Source organism: Onychostoma macrolepis, chromosome 24 (assembly GCF_012432095.1).
Source record: "Onychostoma macrolepis isolate SWU-2019 chromosome 24, ASM1243209v1, whole genome shotgun sequence".
In the NCBI taxonomy this organism is placed as follows: Eukaryota; Metazoa; Chordata; class Actinopteri; order Cypriniformes; family Cyprinidae; genus Onychostoma; species Onychostoma macrolepis.
The window spans coordinates 18540268-18561557 of record NC_081178.1 but is presented as its reverse complement, the minus strand read 5'-3'; the positions used below and the strand labels follow the sequence as shown (position 1 = coordinate 18561557).

General features: G+C 37.7%; 1 protein-coding gene across 1 annotated transcript; it reads right to left on the bottom strand.

Moving 5' to 3' along the window:
- Window positions 1-15086: 15086 nt before the first annotated feature.
- On the bottom strand, window positions 15087-17341 carry LOC131533450 (uncharacterized). The gene is made up of 4 exons (XM_058765785.1): window positions 17203-17341; window positions 16999-17125; window positions 16573-16871; window positions 15087-16471 (listed from the first exon to the last, which is right to left on the bottom strand). Exons 1-4 carry the CDS (start codon window positions 17298-17300, stop codon window positions 16363-16365), a joined length of 633 nt encoding a protein of 210 aa, XP_058621768.1. The 5' UTR covers window positions 17301-17341; the 3' UTR covers window positions 15087-16362.
- Window positions 17342-21290: the final 3949 nt, after the last annotated feature.

The following is a 21290-nucleotide window of genomic DNA, read 5'->3' as shown; positions in this document are numbered from 1 at the left end:
CTTGGACGCAGCTCGAGTTCCTGAAGAGGAAAGACTTAGGATGTTAAATGAAGTTAAAGTTTTTACTTGAAAAGTGTGTAGTTGTCAAGTCTGTGCTGAAAAAAATGCATTAAAGTTTGTATTTGAAAAGACTGAATTGTGTGTTCTGTGGAATGAGTACAAATATATGTGCAGGCTGTATAAAAAACATAGTTGTGCCACTAATATAAGTGAAAGTACATAGTATCATCATATTAGAAGCGTATTTGTATCCCTAATATAAGTGAAAGTATGTACTATGGAAATAAGTACATATATGCATGTATACATATATGTATCTTATATTTCACATGTATGTGCATATATGGGAAAATATATGGCACTTACATGAAAACGGCCATTTTTGCTATATTTTGAAATATATATTTCATATATGTCTATGTGTTTTACATATATGAATTTTGCATATATTCTCATATAGGCAGCAGACATACATGGGCACTAACATTATATATGTAATTTACATATATTGACATATATTACATTTCTGTATGGGTTTTTTGAAAACACCAAACCGTCTTTATGAAGTAAATATTCAACAGAAGCGTATCAATTACAAGAAAGAAAAGTGTCAGGAACAGTTTTATGTAATATTTGTGTGATTTTAGGGACTAAACTCACCTGAAAACGGTGAAAACAGCAGCGAGAGACGCAGTGTTGCAGCTGTTAGTTGGAGAGTTGCCGCCGCGTTTCCATGGTAACTCCCTCGCTGCAGCGTTTGAATGATGAGACTCAGAGCGCGCTTTCAGACGATGTATGCTAACTCTGTATATTGAGCTCTGATTTATCAAAGTTTTGACTTTTCATCACATATTTATGTGTAGTTGGGAGATTTTAATAGCTTTGTAAAGGTTTTGTCAATGGGTTATTGGAATTAGACACATTTATTTAGCCTAAAATATGTGCTGTAACTTTACTGTTAATCGGTGACTTCACTTAAAGGAGAATGTCTTAACTGAATCTGGTTAAAACGTGATTTGATATTTAATGGCAAACAATTATTGATAAAAAATTGTTCTGTGGTTTCAGGAGTAACACTTCTACAACAGAAGAAGCTCCAAGATATCTAAATTTCTGAAGGAAGCTGCTGACAGAGATAGAAACATAGGTAAGCTGCATGAGAAAGCTCATTCAATCACTTCATATATGCAAATATGTAGTGAAAAAATGCATATCACCATGCATCTTTTACAATTCTTTATTAAAGTTATTTTAAGAAGGTTTTGACATCCAAACATGAGTGAGTGATGTTAAAATGTATTTTATTTCTGTGATCAAAGATGAATTTTCAGCATCATTACTCTTCAGTTTTACATGATGATTATTCAGAAATCATTCTAATATGCTGATTTGCTGCTCAGGAAATATTCCTGATTCGTATTTTGTTTTGTGTTTTGTTTGTATTATTCAGGATTCCATAATTAACAAAGTTTAAAATGAACAGTATTTATTTGAAACAAAAATATTTACTCTCACTTCTCATCAATTTAATGCATCCTTGCTGAATAAAAATGAATTTATTAAAAAACCTCACTGACTGCAAACTTTTGAACAGTATTGTACAATACCATTTAAAGGTCTGGGGTGTATTTAACAATGAATCCTGAAAAAAAGAAGAAAATTTTACACTAAAATGTTTTATCAGCACATCTTTTTATATATATTGTTAATAATCAGAAATGTTTCTTGAGCAGCAAATCAGATTTATTTTTGAAGGATCATGTGACACTGAAGACTGGAGTAATGATGTTAAATTCAGCTTCAATCACAGCGATACATTACAATTTTAACATATTCAAATAATAATAAAAAAAAAAAACAGTTCTCTTGAATTATTGTTTTAACTGTTTTTTGAGTTGTGATTATAAGAGACTTCTTTCAAAGATGTAAAAATCCTACTGACCCCAGACTTTTTAACAGTTGTGTAAATTAGTTATGATGTTCCTCCCCCTTCAATAATACTGCAGCATATGTACATAAAATCCAATTAACAAAATGCTGAAAAGGCAAAAATATTTGGTTACACTTTATTTTGAGTCCACTTTATACATTCTACTAACTATAAGTAACTTTGTAACTACGTGTCAACTAATTCTCATTAATTTGCAACTACATGTCTACTAACTCTCAGTAGGGTAGGTTTAGGGTTAGTAGAATAAGTTGACATATATTTGTAAAGTTTCTGATAGTCAGTATGTTGTATGTTGTAGACCCATCAAAATAAAGTGTTAGAAGTTATTAAGCAGAGAGTCTACTAATACTCTTAATGACTGCTAGTTGACGTGTAGTTGCAACGTTTCTTACCGTTAGTAGAATGTCTAAAGTGGACTATCAAAATAAAGTGTTACCAGATATTTAAGTTGAACTGTTTTTATTGCTTGTGCTTAGTTGAGAAGACATATTAAGTCTGCACAAGTATATTTTAAAAATATGAAATGAATGGTTATTTTCAAATCCAGTCAACATTCAGAATGCTAAATGTTGACTAAACTAATAAAAACAAATCCAGCCAACACTGAGATCATTCCGCACATGCACGAGCCTGAGTGACTTCGTGGGAGAAACAGCGCCGCCATCTTGTCAAGTTCACGAGCCAGGTGAGTTATGTTATTAAATGTTATTTTTTTAGACTAAATTTAACGAGAAAATCATGCAACACATCCAATTTTTTTGAGTGGACATTTAGAAAGTGTTTTATGAGTTGTATATCTGAAGAAAAGTGGATATAAGACAGTGTATGTCAAGTTCAGGCATCAAGTAAGTCAAGTGGCACTGAATAAATCTTTAACGTTATACTGCATTTATAAAAACGCATATTATAAAGGTGTAAATGTTTTATTTAAAATGTATATTTTTATACACAAGCGTACAACATAAATAAAAACATTGAATAAGCGTTGCATGATACGTTATGTCTGAGGGAAATTTAAGTTAAGGGAACGTGCTCTCACCTTGTTTAATCCATAAAACACGATGTCAAAAGCTGTGTTACTATAATGAATTCTTGTCTCGTGAATGGTGCTTCATAAGAGAAGTTTGTCGTTCTGAACAAAAATGAACAACTGAATGGATTTTTCTAGTCAGTTCTAGGTTAGTGAATCACTAGATTCAGTAAACACTGGGACAACTGATCAATCAATTTGTAAAACGTCACCATTGGTATTTATCAACAGGCAGGACCGTTATATTATGATATAATTTTATGCTATTTAAGGTAACTTATCCATATAATATGAAATGTACATGTTCTATTACAAATCCAGTCAGCATCAATGCTCCCTGTTGTGCAATGGATGGATTTATGCCACACACACAAAAAAATAAAATGGTTTCAACTTCTGTTTCATCACAAATTAACTGATATTGATACATTGTAAGTGATTTAAAAGGCATCATTTAAATTTTTTAACTTAAAATGTACTTTTCTTTCTCCATCAGGGTGTGGCCAAAGGTTTCATTGGTGCTTTGTCATCACTGCAAGATTTCAGATGCAACCCAGTCAGTTCTTCCGAGGCACCAAACACCAGACCGCTCCACTGCAACTACATACTGTGTACCTTCAAGACTAGGAGTTCATTACCTGGAATGAAAACAATGTGTGTAAATGTGTGTTTACTACAATTAAAATGTGCTTTATTGTTCTCAGTGGCATCTACGCTAATATTAGTCTGTTTCATTCTTATTCCGAGGTCACCATAGCCACCCAGATCCAGTCCGTATCCAGATCAGATGGTGGATCAGCACCTAGAGACGACCTCTACAGTCAGCTAGATGAGCTCCAGAGACAGATCCCCAGTGAAGACCTCGTTGGCCATCGGGACAAGACCACGAGAACCAGACAAGTCCTCTGCTCAATCTGACCTGTGCAGGAATTAAACCATGCCATGCTGGTTTCGTCTGGCCAGAGGAGAACTGCCCCTCGACTGAGCCTGGTTTCTCCCAAGGTTTTCTACTCAGTTTCTGTCACCGATGGAGTTTTGAGTCCTTGCCGCTGTCGCCTTTGGCTTGCTTATTTGGGGACGCTTGGCTGATTGCATAGACACTATTGGAAGAGAGCTGAACTGAATGATGATTTCATTGAATCATCAATGAACTGACTTTAACTGGAAAAATGACTTGTTAATGTCCTCTTGCATTATTAACAAACTATTTTCCTGTTTGACACGATCAGTATTGTATAAAGTGCATTATAAATAAAGGTGACTTGACTTGATTTTATATACTGTAACATGAGGCTGGGCGATATGAGCAAAAATTCATATCTCGGTATTTTTTGGCTGATGTGCGGTATACGGTATATATCTCGGTATTTTGTATTTGGATTAAACAAATAAAGTGAATGTAAGCATGAAGACATATATTATGTGCAAAAAGGGTTAAAATCACATTACATTCTAACATTGTAACATTGCAATCTAAAAACAAAAATAATGCTTTTAAAGCAGAAGTTAAATTTACTAAACTAAAATTGAAAATAATAAAAAAGCACAGACTAATTGAGTAAAAACGCTATTTTGATTACCCCATTACACTTTACAGTTTGTGCTATCATACAAATACACTTACTTGTCGGTTTAAAATTTCCGGTTGAGTGAACGCTGGCGTGTCTGTCTGCCGCTGCTCTCCGGTGTTTCGTTTCCCGATCTGGATTAAACTCTGTGGCTACTGTGAATTTTGTACCCTGTGTATTTTTACTCTCTGTGAACTTTTGCACCCTGTTTTATAGGACTTTAGAGTATACCGTTAACACACGCTGGCTGGCGTGTCTGTCGCTGCTTTTTGCCCTGGCTTCGCTTCCCTCTCTGGATTAAACTCTGTGGACATCGTGCCTTTTTACTCCCGGTTTCTGTGGATTATATTTTTTCAATGACTAAGCCGAATTTTCGGTGTTCCCTCGTTATCCTTTTCCTGTCCCTCATTGACCCATCGCGAGCCTTGATCCCCTCATTTCCCCCAGTTTGTTGTATATCGACCCGTGGGTAAGTTTCCACTTTCTCTCTGGTCTGTTACCGGTTTACTCTGTTTTGGGTTTTAAAGGTCTGGGGCATTCTTATTCGGTCTGCCCTTTTCCTACCCAATAGGGTGGTTCTGGGTGGTTTTGTGTGGTGTTCGGGCTAACGCATTTTATAACATGGTCATGTAGTAGGGACAGAAAAGATGCGTTGTTTTTGGCTTAGCGTTTTCTCCGTGCTGGTCGGTATTTTACTGTTATTTCAATGTGCACACCATATTGACTTCACTCGTTGTTTGGATCCTCACAAGTTTTTATCTACAATGGTTCTTTGCTACTCACCTGCTGAACTGGTTCAGTTGAACACATCGTCGCCTTTACCAGAAGGAATCTATAAACTCTGTCGCAGGTTGGGGATTGCCCGTCGCCGACGCTTATGTTCATCGCGGCTTACGCCGCAAATTTTGTACTGCCAGTCGTCCTCGTACCTTTGCTGATGATCAAATACCAGTGGTTTGGTCTCCTGTCCACTTCTCCCGTGCAAGGTTAGATACTGGAGTTAACTCTGGCAACCTTCTCTCTCTGGAATATTCACCAATACACCCTCCAACTAGACTCATCTCAGATCTTTCTCGGAGTGTGGACCGTCCTGTTAAATTTGGGCTAATAAATGTTAGATTGGTGTCCAACAAATCATTCATCTTAAATGACTTTTGCTCTACTCATGACTTGGATTTTTTATTAATGACAGAAACATGGCTTAGTTTTGGTGATACTACAGCACTGATGGAACTCTCTCCTCCTGACTATTCATTTTTTAACTCTCCTAGAACTGCTGGCTGTGGAGGTGGAATTGCAACAATTTTCAGGAACTGTTTTAAGTGCAAACGCTTGCCTGATGAAATTTTCCATAGTTTTGAGGTGCAGTTGTTCAAGGTTGATTTTCCCTCGTCTTTGCTCTGTGCCCTGGTTTACAGACCTCCGAAATATAATAAGGACTTCATCCAAGAATTTTCCGACTTTTTGGCTTCTCTAGTATCACGTTCTGATAGTCTTTTAATTGTGGGTGATTTTAATATTCATGTCTGTTGTCACTCAAAACCTCTGGTCAAAGAGTTTTCATGTCTTATGGACTCCCTTAATTTTATACAATCTGTTACTGGACCTACACATCAGAAGGGTCACACGTTGGACCTAGTGTTTTCACGTGGTTTTCCTGTGAATAATTTGGAAATAACTCCTCGTTATTTTAGATGTTTTAATTCCTCTACTGCCAAGTCCTTCAATGATGTGTATATATCTACCCTAATTCCAACTGCTGTGAATGTTCTATCCTCTAGTGTCCATCCTGATGAATTAGTTGAATTTATTAAAAACCTCACTGACTGCAAACTTTTGAACAGTATTGTACAATACCATTTAAAGGTCTGGGGTGTATTTAACAATGAATCCTGAAAAAAGAAGAAAATTTTACACTAAAATGTTTTATCAGCACATCTTTTATATATATTGTTAATAATCAGAAATGTTTCTTGAGCAGCAAATCAGATTTATTTTTGAAGGATCATGTGACACTGAAGACTGGAGTAATGATGTTAAATTCAGCTTCAATCACAGCGATACATTACAATTTTAACATATTCAAATAATAATAAAAAAAAAAAACAGTTCTCTTGAATTATTGTTTTAACTGTTTTTTGAGTTGTGATTATAAGAGACTTCTTTCAAAGATGTAAAAATCCTACTGACCCCAGACTTTTTAACAGTTGTGTAAATTAGTTATGATGTTCCTCCCCCTTCAATAATACTGCAGCATATGTACATAAAATCCAATTAACAAAATGCTGAAAAGGCAAAAATATTTGGTTACACTTTATTTTGAGTCCACTTTATACATTCTACTAACTATAAGTAACTTTGTAACTACGTGTCAACTAATTCTCATTAATTTGCAACTACATGTCTACTAACTCTCAGTAGGGTAGGTTTAGGGTTAGTAGAATAAGTTGACATATATTTGTAAAGTTTCTGATAGTCAGTATGTTGTATGTTGTAGACCCATCAAAATAAAGTGTTACCAGATATTTAAGTTGAACTGTTTTTATTGCTTGTGCTTAGTTGAGAAGACATATTAAGTCTGCACAAGTATATTTTAAAAATATGAAATGAATGGTTATTTTCAAATCCAGTCAACATTCAGAATGCTAAATGTTGACTAAACTAATAAAAACAAATCCAGCCAACACTGAGATCATTCCGCACATGCACGAGCCTGAGTGACTTCGTGGGAGAAACAGCGCCGCCATCTTGTCAAGTTCACGAGCCAGGTGAGTTATGTTATTAAATGTTATTTTTTTAGACTAAATTTAACGAGAAAATCATGCAACACATCCAATTTTTTTGAGTGGACATTTAGAAAGTGTTTTATGAGTTGTATATCTGAAGAAAAGTGGATATAAGACAGTGTATGTCAAGTTCAGGCATCAAGTAAGTCAAGTGGCACTGAATAAATCTTTAACGTTATACTGCATTTATAAAAACGCATATTATAAAGGTGTAAATGTTTTATTTAAAATGTATTTTATTTCTGTGATCAAAGATGAATTTTCAGCATCATTACTCTTCAGTTTTACATGATGATTATTCAGAAATCATTCTAATATGCTGATTTGCTGCTCAGGAAATATTCCTGATTCGTATTTTGTTTTGTGTTTTGTTTGTATTATTCAGGATTCCATAATTAACAAAGTTTAAAATGAACAGTATTTATTTGAAACAAAATATTTACTCTCACTTCTCATCAATTTAATGCATCCTTGCTGAATAAAAATGAATTTATTAAAAACCTCACTGACTGCAAACTTTTGAACAGTATTGTACAATACCATTTAAAGGTCTGGGGCATTCTTATTCGGTCTGCCCTTTTCCTACCCAATAGGGTGGTTCTGGGTGGTTTTGTGTGGTGTTCGGGCTAACGCATTTTATAACATGGTCATGTAGTAGGGACAGAAAAGATGCGTTGTTTTTGGCTTAGCGTTTTCTCCGTGCTGGTCGGTATTTTACTGTTATTTCAATGTGCACACCATATTGACTTCACTCGTTGTTTGGATCCTCACAAGTTTTTATCTACAATGGTTCTTTGCTACTCACCTGCTGAACTGGTTCAGTTGAACACATCGTCGCCTTTACCAGAAGGAATCTATAAACTCTGTCGCAGGTTGGGGATTGCCCGTCGCCGACGCTATGTTCATCGCGGCTTACGTCGCAAATTTTGTACTGCCAGTCGTCCTCGTACCTTTGCTGATGATCAAATACCAGTGGTTTGGTCTCCTGTCCACTTCTCCCGTGCAAGGTTAGATACTGGAGTTAACTCTGGCAACCTTCTCTCTCTGGAATATTCACCAATACACCCTCCAACTAGACTCATCTCAGATCTTTCTCGGAGTGTGGACCGTCCTGTTAAATTTGGGCTAATAAATGTTAGATTGGTGTCCAACAAATCATTCATCTTAAATGACTTTTGCTCTACTCATGACTTGGATTTTTTATTAATGACAGAAACATGGCTTAGTTTTGGTGATACTACAGCACTGATGGAACTCTCTCCTCCTGACTATTCATTTTTTAACTCTCCTAGAACTGCTGGCTGTGGAGGTGGAATTGCAACAATTTTCAGGAACTGTTTTAAGTGCAAACGCTTGCCTGATGAAATTTTCCATAGTTTTGAGGTGCAGTTGTTCAAGGTTGATTTTCCCTCGTCTTTGCTCTGTGCCCTGGTTTACAGACCTCCGAAATATAATAAGGACTTCATCCAAGAATTTTCCGACTTTTTGGCTTCTCTAGTATCACGTTCTGATAGTCTTTTAATTGTGGGTGATTTTAATATTCATGTCTGTTGTCACTCAAAACCTCTGGTCAAAGAGTTTTCATGTCTTATGGACTCCCTTAATTTTATACAATCTGTTACTGGACCTACACATCAGAAGGGTCACACGTTGGACCTAGTGTTTTCACGTGGTTTTCCTGTGAATAATTTGGAAATAACTCCTCGTTATTTTAGATGTTTTAATTCCTCTACTGCCAAGTCCTTCAATGATGTGTATATATCTACCCTAATTCCAACTGCTGTGAATGTTCTATCCTCTAGTGTCCATCCTGATGAATTAGTTGAACTTCTTAATAGTACCTGCACTTCCACCTTGGACTCTGTTGCTCCCTTAAGGTTACAGAGATCCAAGCTGATGAAAAAAGCACAGCCATGGCTTCAGGGGTCCGTTCGTGCCATTAGACAAGAGTGTAGGCGTGCTGAGCGCAGTTGGAAGAAAAATAAACTTCAGATATCATACGAAATTTTCAGAGATTGTCTTAAACGGTATCAGAGTGCCGCTAAGGAAGCTCAGGGGAAATACATGTCAGATATAATTGCACAAAATGCAGATAGGCCGAAGATACTCTTCAATACAATTAATGCCTTTTTAAATCCTGTTCCTAGTGCTTCATTAGAATTCTCTACTGATTTGTGCGAACAGTTTTTAAAACATTTTATCCATAAAGTCGAGGGTATCAGGTCTAACATACCATTTCAAAATTCTTTGCCTTTAGAAATGGTTTCTCATCGGAGCTCTCTATCTCATTTTCAACCCGTGTCACCTTCACAGCTATATGACATTGTTCTTAGTATGAAGCCCTCATTTTGTCACTCCGATGTTCTGCCTTCGCAGATTTTCAAAGAGGTTTTTCCAGCCTTAAGTCCAGTTGTTACTGCTATTATCAACAACTCCTTAACAAATGGAATTGTACCAGCCTCTTTTAACCATGCTATAGTCCAACCACTGTTAAAAAAGCATCATCTTGATCAGCATAATCTGAATAATTATAGACCCATATCTAAATTATCTTTCATCTCAAAAGTTTTGGAAAAAGTTGTTTATTCACAAATTTCATCTTACTTGAGTACTTTTAATATTTTTGATAGATTTCAGTCTGGGTTTAGAGAATTTCATAGTACTGAATCTGCCCTGGTGAAGGTTACTAATGATATTTTACTTTCCCTTGACTCTGGTTCTTGCTGTATCTTAATCATGCTTGATTTAAGTGCAGCATTTGATAAAATAGATCATGACATCCTTCTTCAAAGACTTGATCAAATAGTTGGTTTTCAGGGATCTGTACTGAGCTGGTTTGCTTCCTACCTTAAGGACAGATATTTTTCAGTGAGTCTGGGAAACTATTTCTCATCTCAGGCTAAAATGTCCTATGGTGTTCCACAGGGCTCTATTCTGGGTCCTCTTCTTTTCTCCTTATATATGCTTCCACTTGGTTATATTTTTCAGAAACATAAATTATCATATCATCTCTATGCCGATGACACTCAACTTTATTTTCCTATTAAAAACAATAACTGTTCTATGTCAACTCTGTTTGCATGTCTTCAGGACATTAAAATCTGGATGGACTTAAATTTTTTACAGTTAAATAATGATAAAACTGAAATAATGGTGTTTGGTCCAACAGCTGTGTCCACTGGCATTGTCAAGCAGCTTGGCCCTCTGTCATCAAATGTACGTGATCATGTTAGAAACCTTGGTGTTGTCTTTGATCCTGTGTTGTCTTTTGATAAGCAGATTAGTACTGTTGTGAAAAGCAGTTTCTTTCAGTTAAGATCAATTGCTAGAATCAAGAAAATGCTTTCTATGAAGGACCTGCAAACTGTAATTCATGCGTTTATAACATCAAGGTTAGATTACTGTAACTCACTTTATCTGGGTCTGCCTAAATCATCTTTGAACCGACTGCAATTGGTCCAAAATGCGGCAGCCAGATTATTGACTGGCACCAGAAAACGTGAGCACATTACCCCGGTTCTCGCCTCTCTACACTGGCTCCCGGTTCAGTTTCGTGTTGATTTTAAGATTTTGCTTTTTGTTTTTAAGGCTTTACATGGTTATGCTCCTCAGTATATCTGTAATCTCCTCACTCCGCATTCCACCTCTAGATCTCTTCGGTCGTCTAGTCAATTTCTTCTTTCGGTTCCTCGTTCACATTTTAAAACGAAAAGCGACCGGGCTTTTGCTGTGGCAGCACCTAGGCTTTGGAACAGTCTTCCCCTCCACATTAGATCTACTCCTTCTCCTTCTTTGTTTAAATCTGCTTTGAAAACCCATTTTTATTCTGTATGTTTTAATTCTGTTTGAGGGTGTACAATTTTATTTGTCCCTTTGTTTGTCTTGATTGAGTATGTTTTTACCTTGTTTTATATTTGATGTACAGCACTTTGGTTGCAACTCCTGTTGTTTTAAATGTGCTTTATAAATAAATAAACTAAACTAAACTAAACTAAAATTCTACATATGTCACATTTATTTTCCAACTACAAATATTTCAGCAAAATGTATATTTTAGTCAGAGTTATTGCGCTCCATCTGTTTGGCGAGCATGTGCGGGGCGGCCCTCGTTCTAAATGGTCTGTGAAGTTTAGCGGAGAATCGCAAAGCAAAAGCTCACGCACTTCTGACTGCAAAATGGAAATGTTTCCATGGCTTTCTAACATTTACAGATGGAGAATATACCTGTGAAATGTAAGTTATGCGTTAAGGAAAACAGCACATCTCTGTCAGCGGCACACGCAGCCTTTCTGTCAGAGCCGCTTTAAACTGAAACTATAAACTATAGGCTACTATATCTTACGATTTTTTTTAAAGCCTGATACATGTAGAACAAATTGTATTATGCACTTTCTTCGCAGCAGTTCAGTCTGTGTCCTCCCTAGATATTTTTTTCAGATCGTATCAAACTACTTATATCGATATTAACGGTATTGCTTCATACCGTATCGCTTATAAAGAATATATCGATATATCGTACAAACTCGATATACTGCCCAGCCCTACTGTAACACCTGGTTTATTTTTTATTTTTGTGACTTCTGCCTCATTTTAAAGATGTAATTGTGAACAGTAGTAATATTTGTAAATGTTTGTTTGCTAACATTTTGTTTAGCTTGTTTAGGTTTTTCTTAGTTCATTAAAGTTTAAACAGAATTTTGCAGTTATATTACAGATGTAATGTTTATCAGCTGGAGCTTTAAAGGGATAGTTCACTCAAAAATGAAAATTTGCTGTTAATTTACTGACCCTTAGGCCATCCGAGATGTAGGTGACATTTTTTCTTTAAGCCTGTATGTTTAGTCTGTATGACAAATGTTATAAATGGAGATTGTTATTAAATAATGGCTATTATGTGTTGTAAATTGTGTGTTTTTAGTGATTGATAAACACCAGTTAATCATTTTTTAAATAATTTTTTAAACTATAAAAATATATGTTTTAGTTCCCCCGCAATTTCTTATGATGCCCAAATAATAAATCTTAGTTGAGGTAACATATAAAACACATGGAGTAAAGTGTTAAATTTGAATTGACACATCTTGCTGTAGTCTTCTAAATGTTTGACCAATTAAAACATTTTATTTGAATGGACTATAAAACTACTTTTTAGAGTGTAGACTGTGTCTGTTCCTGAATACTGAGGACAAATTATATGCTTACTAAGGGATATACATTAAATTTAATTAATTAATTTAATTAATTTAACCAAATTATAGCTAAGTAAGCTAAATAATGTCACAAAGTACCCAGTATAGTACCCAGAATATCAAAGTCCAGTAAAGGAGGCAGAGCTTTTTCGCATTTTACTCTTAAACTCTCAAATAGCCTTCTGATAATGTTTGGGGCTCAGACACACTCTCTGTTTAAAACTAGATTAAAAATAAATCTTTTAGCCAAGCGTACACATAACTCATAACCTTGTACTCTAGTAATAAATGCGTATGATCATCTTTTGCCTGAAATAATATGAACAGCATCTATGCTAATACTTCTCCTTTTGTTTTCCTGTTTCTATCTCTCAGGTTCCCATCCCAGTGTTACTACAGCTTGGATCCAGCCTCACTTGTGGTTACTTCAGATGAAGACCCCAGATGATGGCAACTATAGATGAACATACCAACCTGACAAATGTTATGTATTGCAATCATTGCCTGAAAGCATACATCGAGTGATTTTCAACCCACTTTGTATTATTACTATGATGGTAATATATGTGAACGAACAATATTTAATCTTTCTCTGAGTTCCATGAGATATTCCCATTTATTTGTCAGCCAAATAATATTTAGCATTATCCGAATATTGTTTATTTACATATTACAGACTTTGTGACAGTATAAAGTGGATTTAAATTCACCAAACTTACCCTTTAATGTTTGTCTGTTTAACTGAACATGACTTTGAACACATAACTTGTATTATCTTAGAGTTATTGACATATAGACATTAATTTGTTGCCAGAAGATGCTCCCCATTGAGTCACAGTCACCTCAGGCTGTTGATGGGATTTTTCTTTGAAACTTTGAAATTTTCTAAAGCTGCTTTGATTGTGAAAAGCAGTGTACCCTTACAACAGTTAACCATGTTTTTACTATGGTAAAACTAGTAATCATAACTGTAGTAATCAGGGTTTTTTCGTTTTTCTCAAACTAAGGTTTTGATATCATGGTTCTACTAAAGTAATATTTTAATGGGACAGTCGAGAGATGAGGCGAGGACTCAAGTGCAGGAGAAAGTGGGTCTTTTAATAATAAAGTGCAACAAAAATGAACAAAACCACCCGAAGGGGAAAAACAGGCAGGCAGGCAGAGGACCACAGCACAAGCAAACAAACCCACACACGACATGAAACATCCGACATCAAACAACGTAACAGCACAGGACTGCATACACCAGGAGACTATATGGGGAGCCAAACGAGGAGGACACAGGTGAAGTAACTGAAACAATAATGAGATAACAAGGAGGGCAGGGTCAGACAATAGACAGGAGAGCACATGGTACCAACAACAAACAACAAGCCATGTGCTAACACACACAGTGACATCTGGTGGCCAACCAGGGCCCACCAGCAGAGCCGTGACACAACCCCCCCTTTAAGGAGCGGATTCCAGACGCTCCACACACTAAAACTGAAATAAAAATGTCTAGGAGAGAGGTGGGCCGGAGGCGGATCAGGGGGAGAGATGGTGGGCCAGGCCCATGTAGCGGCAGAGGGGGACCTGGGGACTGAGGCAGCGCCGGCGGGATGGGGACCCAGGGCAGAACCCGCGGCCACCACAGCGGTGTGTGTGGAGCTGCCATCTGGGAACGGGCAATGACAGGCTCTGCCGTTTCGGGAGACTTGTGAGCGGATACCTCTGCCTCGGGAGAACTGCGAACGGGAACCTTGTGAGCGAACGCCGCCGCCTCGGGAGCTTTGAGAGCGGGAACTGCCGCCTCGGGAGCGGACCCCGCCGCCTCAGGAGCTTTGAGAGCGGGAACTGCCGCCTCGGGAGCTTTGTAAGCGGGAACCGCCACCTCGGGAGCTTTGAGAGTGTGAACTGCCGCCTCGGGAGCTTTGAGAGCGTGAACTGCCGCCTCGGGGAATTCGGGAGGAACGTGAGCGGGCACCGCCGCCCCCGGGAACTCGTGAGCAGGCCCCGCCGCCTCGGGAGTCTTGTGTGCGGACACCGCCGCTTCGGGGATCCTGTGAGGATCGTGAGCGGCCACCGCCGCCTCGGGAACCTTGTGAGCGGCCACCGCCGCTTCGGGACGATCGTGAACGGCTACCGCCGCTTCGGGACGATCGTGAACGGCTACCGCCGCCTCGGGACGATCGTGAACGGACACCACCGCCTCGGGAACCTTGTGTGCAGACACCGCCGCCTCGAACCTTGTGTGCGGACACCGCCGCCGGGGATCCTGTGAGGATCGTGAGCGGCCACCGCCGCTTCGGGACGATTTTTCGCATCTTAGCCAATGGACTTGTAAATGTGTAGCGACCGTGCTTTTGGTGTATGTATTACCATTCGTATAACCACAATCTTATTAAATACCATGGATAAACTATGGTTAGAGTAGCAAAACCATGGCTAATTTTGTAAGGGGAGAACACTACAGCTAGATCTCAAACAGTGGATCATTGTTATATCAACATGATCTCACAGAATTCCGTGTAATGTTCACGGACTTAATTAACCTCCGAATCTGTGGTGGAATCACGGAATCGCCGAAAATTCCGTGATGGGCTCACAGAAAAAAATCTGTGATGGGCTCACAGAAGTGATACCAATGCAAGTCAGTGACAGGCATCAGCCGTGCTCCACACACGGATCCACTGGTTCAACACTTTCAATATGCCGACGCGATAATTTATCGTCATCATTATTGTTCAGAACTGGGTAGGTTTAGGGTAGGGGTGGGGTCAGGTACTCCAGTGAAAATATAACTGTATCGGAGTCACTCTTTTTACGTGGTCCGATGCAGCGCTGGTGTTGAACCAGTGAATCCGTGCATGGACCACGGCTGATGCCTTCTGTGAGCCCAGCACGGAATTTTCGGCGATTCCGTGATTCCACCACAGATTCGGAGGTTAATTAAGTCCGTGAACATTAAACGGAATTCTGTGAGATCAGGTTGGTTATATCGTTATATTGCCCGGTAAAACTGCTCAGTGTTAAGAATTAAGCCATTATAGAGGTAACAGAACTTGAAGCTGCTTTGAAACGATGTGTATTGTGGATGCTATGCAAATAAATACACTGACTTAACCGAACCAAGTTGAAGATTCCTACTAGCGATGCCGAACAACGATGCGAGAGATCAAATGAATTAACCAAACTTAATCCGTGCAAAAAGCGTCGGGGTTAACGAGCTGCTGCAAATACCATATATGATTTCCTTCTATTAGTGGTGTGAGGGCTTACAGTTTAATGCAAATCACTGTATCCATAATATATTAAATCTACAGAGATGATAAAGCCACATTTTATTTTAGATATTTACCATACGAGTTTCGGTTTAATTTTCATCCGAGTTCCGTAGTGAATGTAGACATATTTAATGTTTATATGATTCATTAGATCACGTTGGAATGATCAATTGCCATAGCCTTTATCATCAATGTCTGCAGGTAAAACCTCTGCTTTTTCGGCATTATAACGCGGAGAAAGCACGTTTTCACACCGGCCGTGCAAAGGGATATGACAATTGATGATACAGTAAGCCTTAACCACTGCAACGCGATCTTAAGTAGAATAATATAAACATTAAATAATATAAAAAGTCTACATTCACTACCACTCAGTCTCCGCTGTAGCTCCCGTGACCTAAATTCCCAGAATGCATTGCCGCCGTGTCGACACATTCCCAGACTCTATTCCATTATTATAAATGATGTACTGATGCTATTGAGAACGGAACTGAGCTGGACAATGACATGACTCATTTCTACAGAACTGCAAATGTCTCAGAGTTTTGTTACCATTCTGTGCCCGTCGTCCGCTATTTCCAGCACTTAATCGAGCCACTCTGAATATCTAAAACCTTGTTGATTCTGTCCTCAATTAATGAATATGTGCCATATTTTGCACAATGGCCAGGAGAATCTGACCTATAAATGTCAAACACAGTTCAATTGAGATGTTTAAGCACAAAAACTAATACATTCATATTGACTTTTCTATTTTAATGATATAAGCTGAAGTGTGCTACCTGCAGTCACCAGACAGGATCAGCCCACCCCTCATCTCATTTAAATCTCTAATGACCCCTGCCTGCTCATTCTGCCATGCCTGCACAATGGTAGGAATTGTGTACAAGCGCTGATGGCAGAAGAAGGTTCCGACACTGATGCTCTGAAGCCCAAACAGCTTCAACATCCTGATGGTCTGGGTAGCCATGCAACCGGAAAAGTGAATGGCCCCACTCAGTAAAAGGTTGCAGGCTGGCATATTTCGATGCAGCATTGGCTGGTTCTGCCAAAACCGCTGATACCCACATGCTGCACAGACCTGAAGAGATGTATGTAAAAAGGCAGAAAATGACTAATCTATACCATAAAACAACAAAGTGTATAAAAAAAAAAATCCAAGTTATGGTACAACATTTTTCTACCAGAAATCACAAATAGCCTCTTACTTGCTTTATTTTTACAAAAGTTCCCTCCTGCTTCTCAATTTGTCCTTGGGTTTCCTCACAACATACCGGGCAAATTGTAAAGAGAGACATCAGCTGGCTTTGGCACACAATGAACTTGTCAGCAGCACTGAAAATAAGAAAAACACAATGACTTGACACAATTTGGTCATACAAATAATCTAAAATTAAAAGAATAAGTCTTACTTGAGGTCAGGGAGAGATTCCTGCAGTGGTTCCTCATCAGATAAGTCACTTCTCATTTCCTCCTCTGGGATCCATGACACATCACCATGTTCATCCATGAAAACAGAGGATGATTCATCATCGCTGTGCACAGGACTGGGCAGTGGAGTTGGTGTTTGTTTCTCAAACCTTTCTGACCATCTTGGGCTGTGCCTGAACTGCTACAATAAAAAAAGGTTCACCTTTATATAATTGTGCAACAGCATGTGTCACTGCTTGGGTACCCCTGTCAAACCTACTGCAATACTAAACAACAATTCTGTCACTAAATCTAAATCTGTTAATTCAATTATGTGTTAAAAATGGAGTTGTACCTGCCTTGATCATAGAGATTTTACTAATTATTTGCCCTTGTACATTATGTAAACAGATGGTGGCATCATGTACAATTAATAATAGATATGAATAATGTTAATCTACCTGATGAGCGTTGTGAAGGTCTGAGGTTACACTGTGAGCCAAAGTGAAGCATAGATGATTGAGGGGCCAGTGGAAAGAAAGCATCCTGCTCTGGGTCAGCTGTAGATGCATCTCCCCCTTCATTACTTGCAGTTTCTTCCAAAGCCTACACATCATGACAATAAATTACGAATTAGCTGTGCAAACAAAGTCACTAAGTTGTAGACTTGATGGTTATCATTTTAGCAAACTGAGGTTACCATTTATTCCTTCTCATATGGTAACGTTTTTACACGTTTTTTATTTTTAATATTGCTATTACAAGCTAGCTGCGGTTCTTTGTAACTTATACACACCACATTGCTTCTCATTATTGAAATCATTATGTTCACTGATTTGGTAGTTAGCAAATGTTAAAAAGAAAAAAAAGACTTACGGTGCATAGTCCACATTTTCGTCGAGCTGCATCTCTGGCTGATGCATGACCATCATGTTTCCCGCCGGCAGCAGAACCACAGGCTGATGGCGGACCCGATGGAGATGCTGAGTGCACATGACATAGAATCAACGTCGATTTTGGTTGTAACGGTCAGTATCGATCGTCAATCAAATTTCGATGTTGAATCAACGTTCATTATTTGGTCGGTACATCAGAACGTTATTACGTCGAAAATGAAACATCGATTCAACGTCGAAACCACGTTGGCTTATCAACCGACACAGCCGACGCATCTGAGGGGCCTGTAACTGTACCCGGGCAACTAAATAGTTTTATTCGTTATTTTATATTTATCCGTCTGTCTCTAAATATTAGCGGAAGATGAAAGCTTTAAAAACAATGAATGACAAAACATTTTAACTCGAGCTTTGTCGAATGTTTTGTTATTTTTTTCTGCAGACATTTTTTACACCGCTGGCATGTATAGGATAGGCATTATCATTTTAAAACTCAAATAGCTTCAGTTTTAAGTTATAACTGCATCTGTCTCGGGTGTAGACTGGTGAATTATGTTAATAAACCTGTGTTCTAGTAGGTCTACTGGCCCATATTCAGATGTTTGTGTGGAGTGTGGAATGCAGGACGGGCGCGAGATCACTTGCATTTTTTTCCTAATAATGAAACGACATCAGTTCGAAACTCATAATAGGCCCAACTCATATTAATAAATAATTAAAATTACTACTTTTTTCCCCGACACATTCATAATCATTTGGCGACTTTTTCCTGTGCTTTGTGGCAAACTTTATGCGTGTGCTTGAGCGCGGAATTAAGGCTCACTGTGGATTATAAACTTTGGATAAACATGCGATTAGGCCTAGTTGACTAGTTAAATTGTTGGGGGCAGCTCTATTAAATAGCTACCCGTCTCCGCTCTTAGAACTGTCAAGTCCATAACGGAGAGACGTTGACTAGGCTACATTGATTTTTCCTCTGAAACACACACACACACAAAAAAAAAAAAAAATGTATGAATAGACAACCTTTCTACATCCGGCAGATATTGCTGCTTATGGTTTGTGCATTGTAAATCGTACAAAATAGCCTATGTTATCTCCCCAAAAACTCGTATATAAATAAATAATATAAAACACGTTTATAGACTGATTCTTTTTTGAAGTCTAGACTCTATTTTAGGGAATTTAGAAAAATATAAAGAAATGGTTCAACACAGGTCTAATAGCCTATTTATATGAGAATTTATGTTTTGGCTGCGAATGTCACGTCGATAAAGCTGGAATTGCTCTAATGTGATGCTGGTCTTTGAAATACAGGTACTTCCTTTTTTTGTCCAAAGTTGTGATGCTAGTTTTTGAAACACTGTTTTTTTTGGGGTTTTTTGCAATTTCAAAACTGTTTTTGTGAACGTTCATAAAATATTACTTCACATTTTCATTCATTTACTGTTTTTTTTTTATTTTTTTTTATTTATTTATTATAAAGAATCTAGTTAGGTGTGTTGATCTGGCCCTCGTAACTGACCAAGTTTCTCTTGGACCCTTAGAGAAATTAATTGCCCACCCTGGTCTACATGCAAGCAGGCTTTCTAATAAAATAAGGTGGTTGAGTGTTCATTAAAAAATAAATATATATATATATATATATATATATATATATATATATAAGTGCTGCTTTATCCGACAATAACGTGCAGGGTGTCATAGAACTACATTTAAATAAATTAAATGTATGATTTAATAATAATTTAATTAGATTTAAGTTATTTATTTATGCAATGTTCTAATTTTATATGATTATTTATGTAAATTCTGCGTGACTGTGACGTGTTTTAATGCGTGCGTGCTGAACGTTCGAGCCGCGTTGGTTCAAACACTGGAGCGGAGGGAGTTGCCATGGAAACGGAGCGGCAACACAACGACTGACAAGCAGGAAGCTCCGTTTCTCGCTGCTGTTTTTACTGTTTTCGGTAAGTTTAGTTCCTAAAATCTCACAAATATTAAATACAGTTATTCCTGACGCCTCTCTTGCTTGTATTTGACTCGTTTCTGGTGAAATTAGTTCATAGAAATGGTTTAGTGTCTTCGAACAAGTCCGTTAGCATCTTAGCCATTTTCAGAGGACATAACGTTAACATTAGGCTAACTCCATAGACAGCTCTTATTGAATGTTTGGGATTTTATTCATATCTTTGTGTAGATGAGAGGTTTTGACAGTTCTGTAAAAGTTTTGCTGGTAATTTTTCAGTGGGTGATTGGAAATAGGCTCATTTATTTAACCTAAACATATAGTCTACTCTACACTGTACCGTTAATCGGTGACGTCACTTACATCAGCGGGACAATTAACTGAATCTAGTTCAAACGTATTTTTATCTCTCATGGTAAACAAATGTTGATAAAAAACTGTTCTGTGATTTCAGAAGAAAAACAAAAGCACGGCAAGATGGGAGGCTCCAAGATTTCACAATTTCTGAAGGGAGCCGCAGATGGAGAAGTAAGGAACACAAGTGAACAGGTGAAGCTTCTTAACATTTTAAGAGGGCTTTGACATCCACAAATAAGAAGTATGAGCAATATTAAATAAGTAAACCTAGAAGCAAATTATGTTATGTTAAAAGAATGTTTTCTGTATATTCTTCTTTCTCTTTTCTACATTTCACCTGCTCTAGCTTGGTTCCTTGTAATAAACCTGGCTGGCATTGTATACTAAATATTGTTGGCTCTGTGACAAATTGCTTCTTATGTTCCTACATTTTTCCATGTTGATGGCCTGCACCCCAGACTCAGAGCGGACCTCCTGTCGGACAACATCTCCCAGGCACAATGAACAATATGGTAGGTAAGTTAACCTCAAACATGCACTAATGTTCAAAATTCAGTCTCTTATGCTCACCAAGCCTGAATTTATTAAAAAATTCAGATAAAAAAAAACAAAAAACAGTAGTATTACAATTTAAAATAGCTGTTCTCTGTGTGAATGTAATTTATTCCTGTGATCAAAGCTGAATTTTCAGCATCATTACTCCAGTCTTCAGAGCCACATGATCCTTCAGAAATCATTCTAATATACTGATTTGCTGCTCAAGAAACATTTCTGATTATTATCAATGTTGAAAATAGTTGTGCTGCACAATATTTTTGTGTGTGTGTTGTTTTTTTTTCAGGATTCTTTGATGAATAGAAATTTCAAA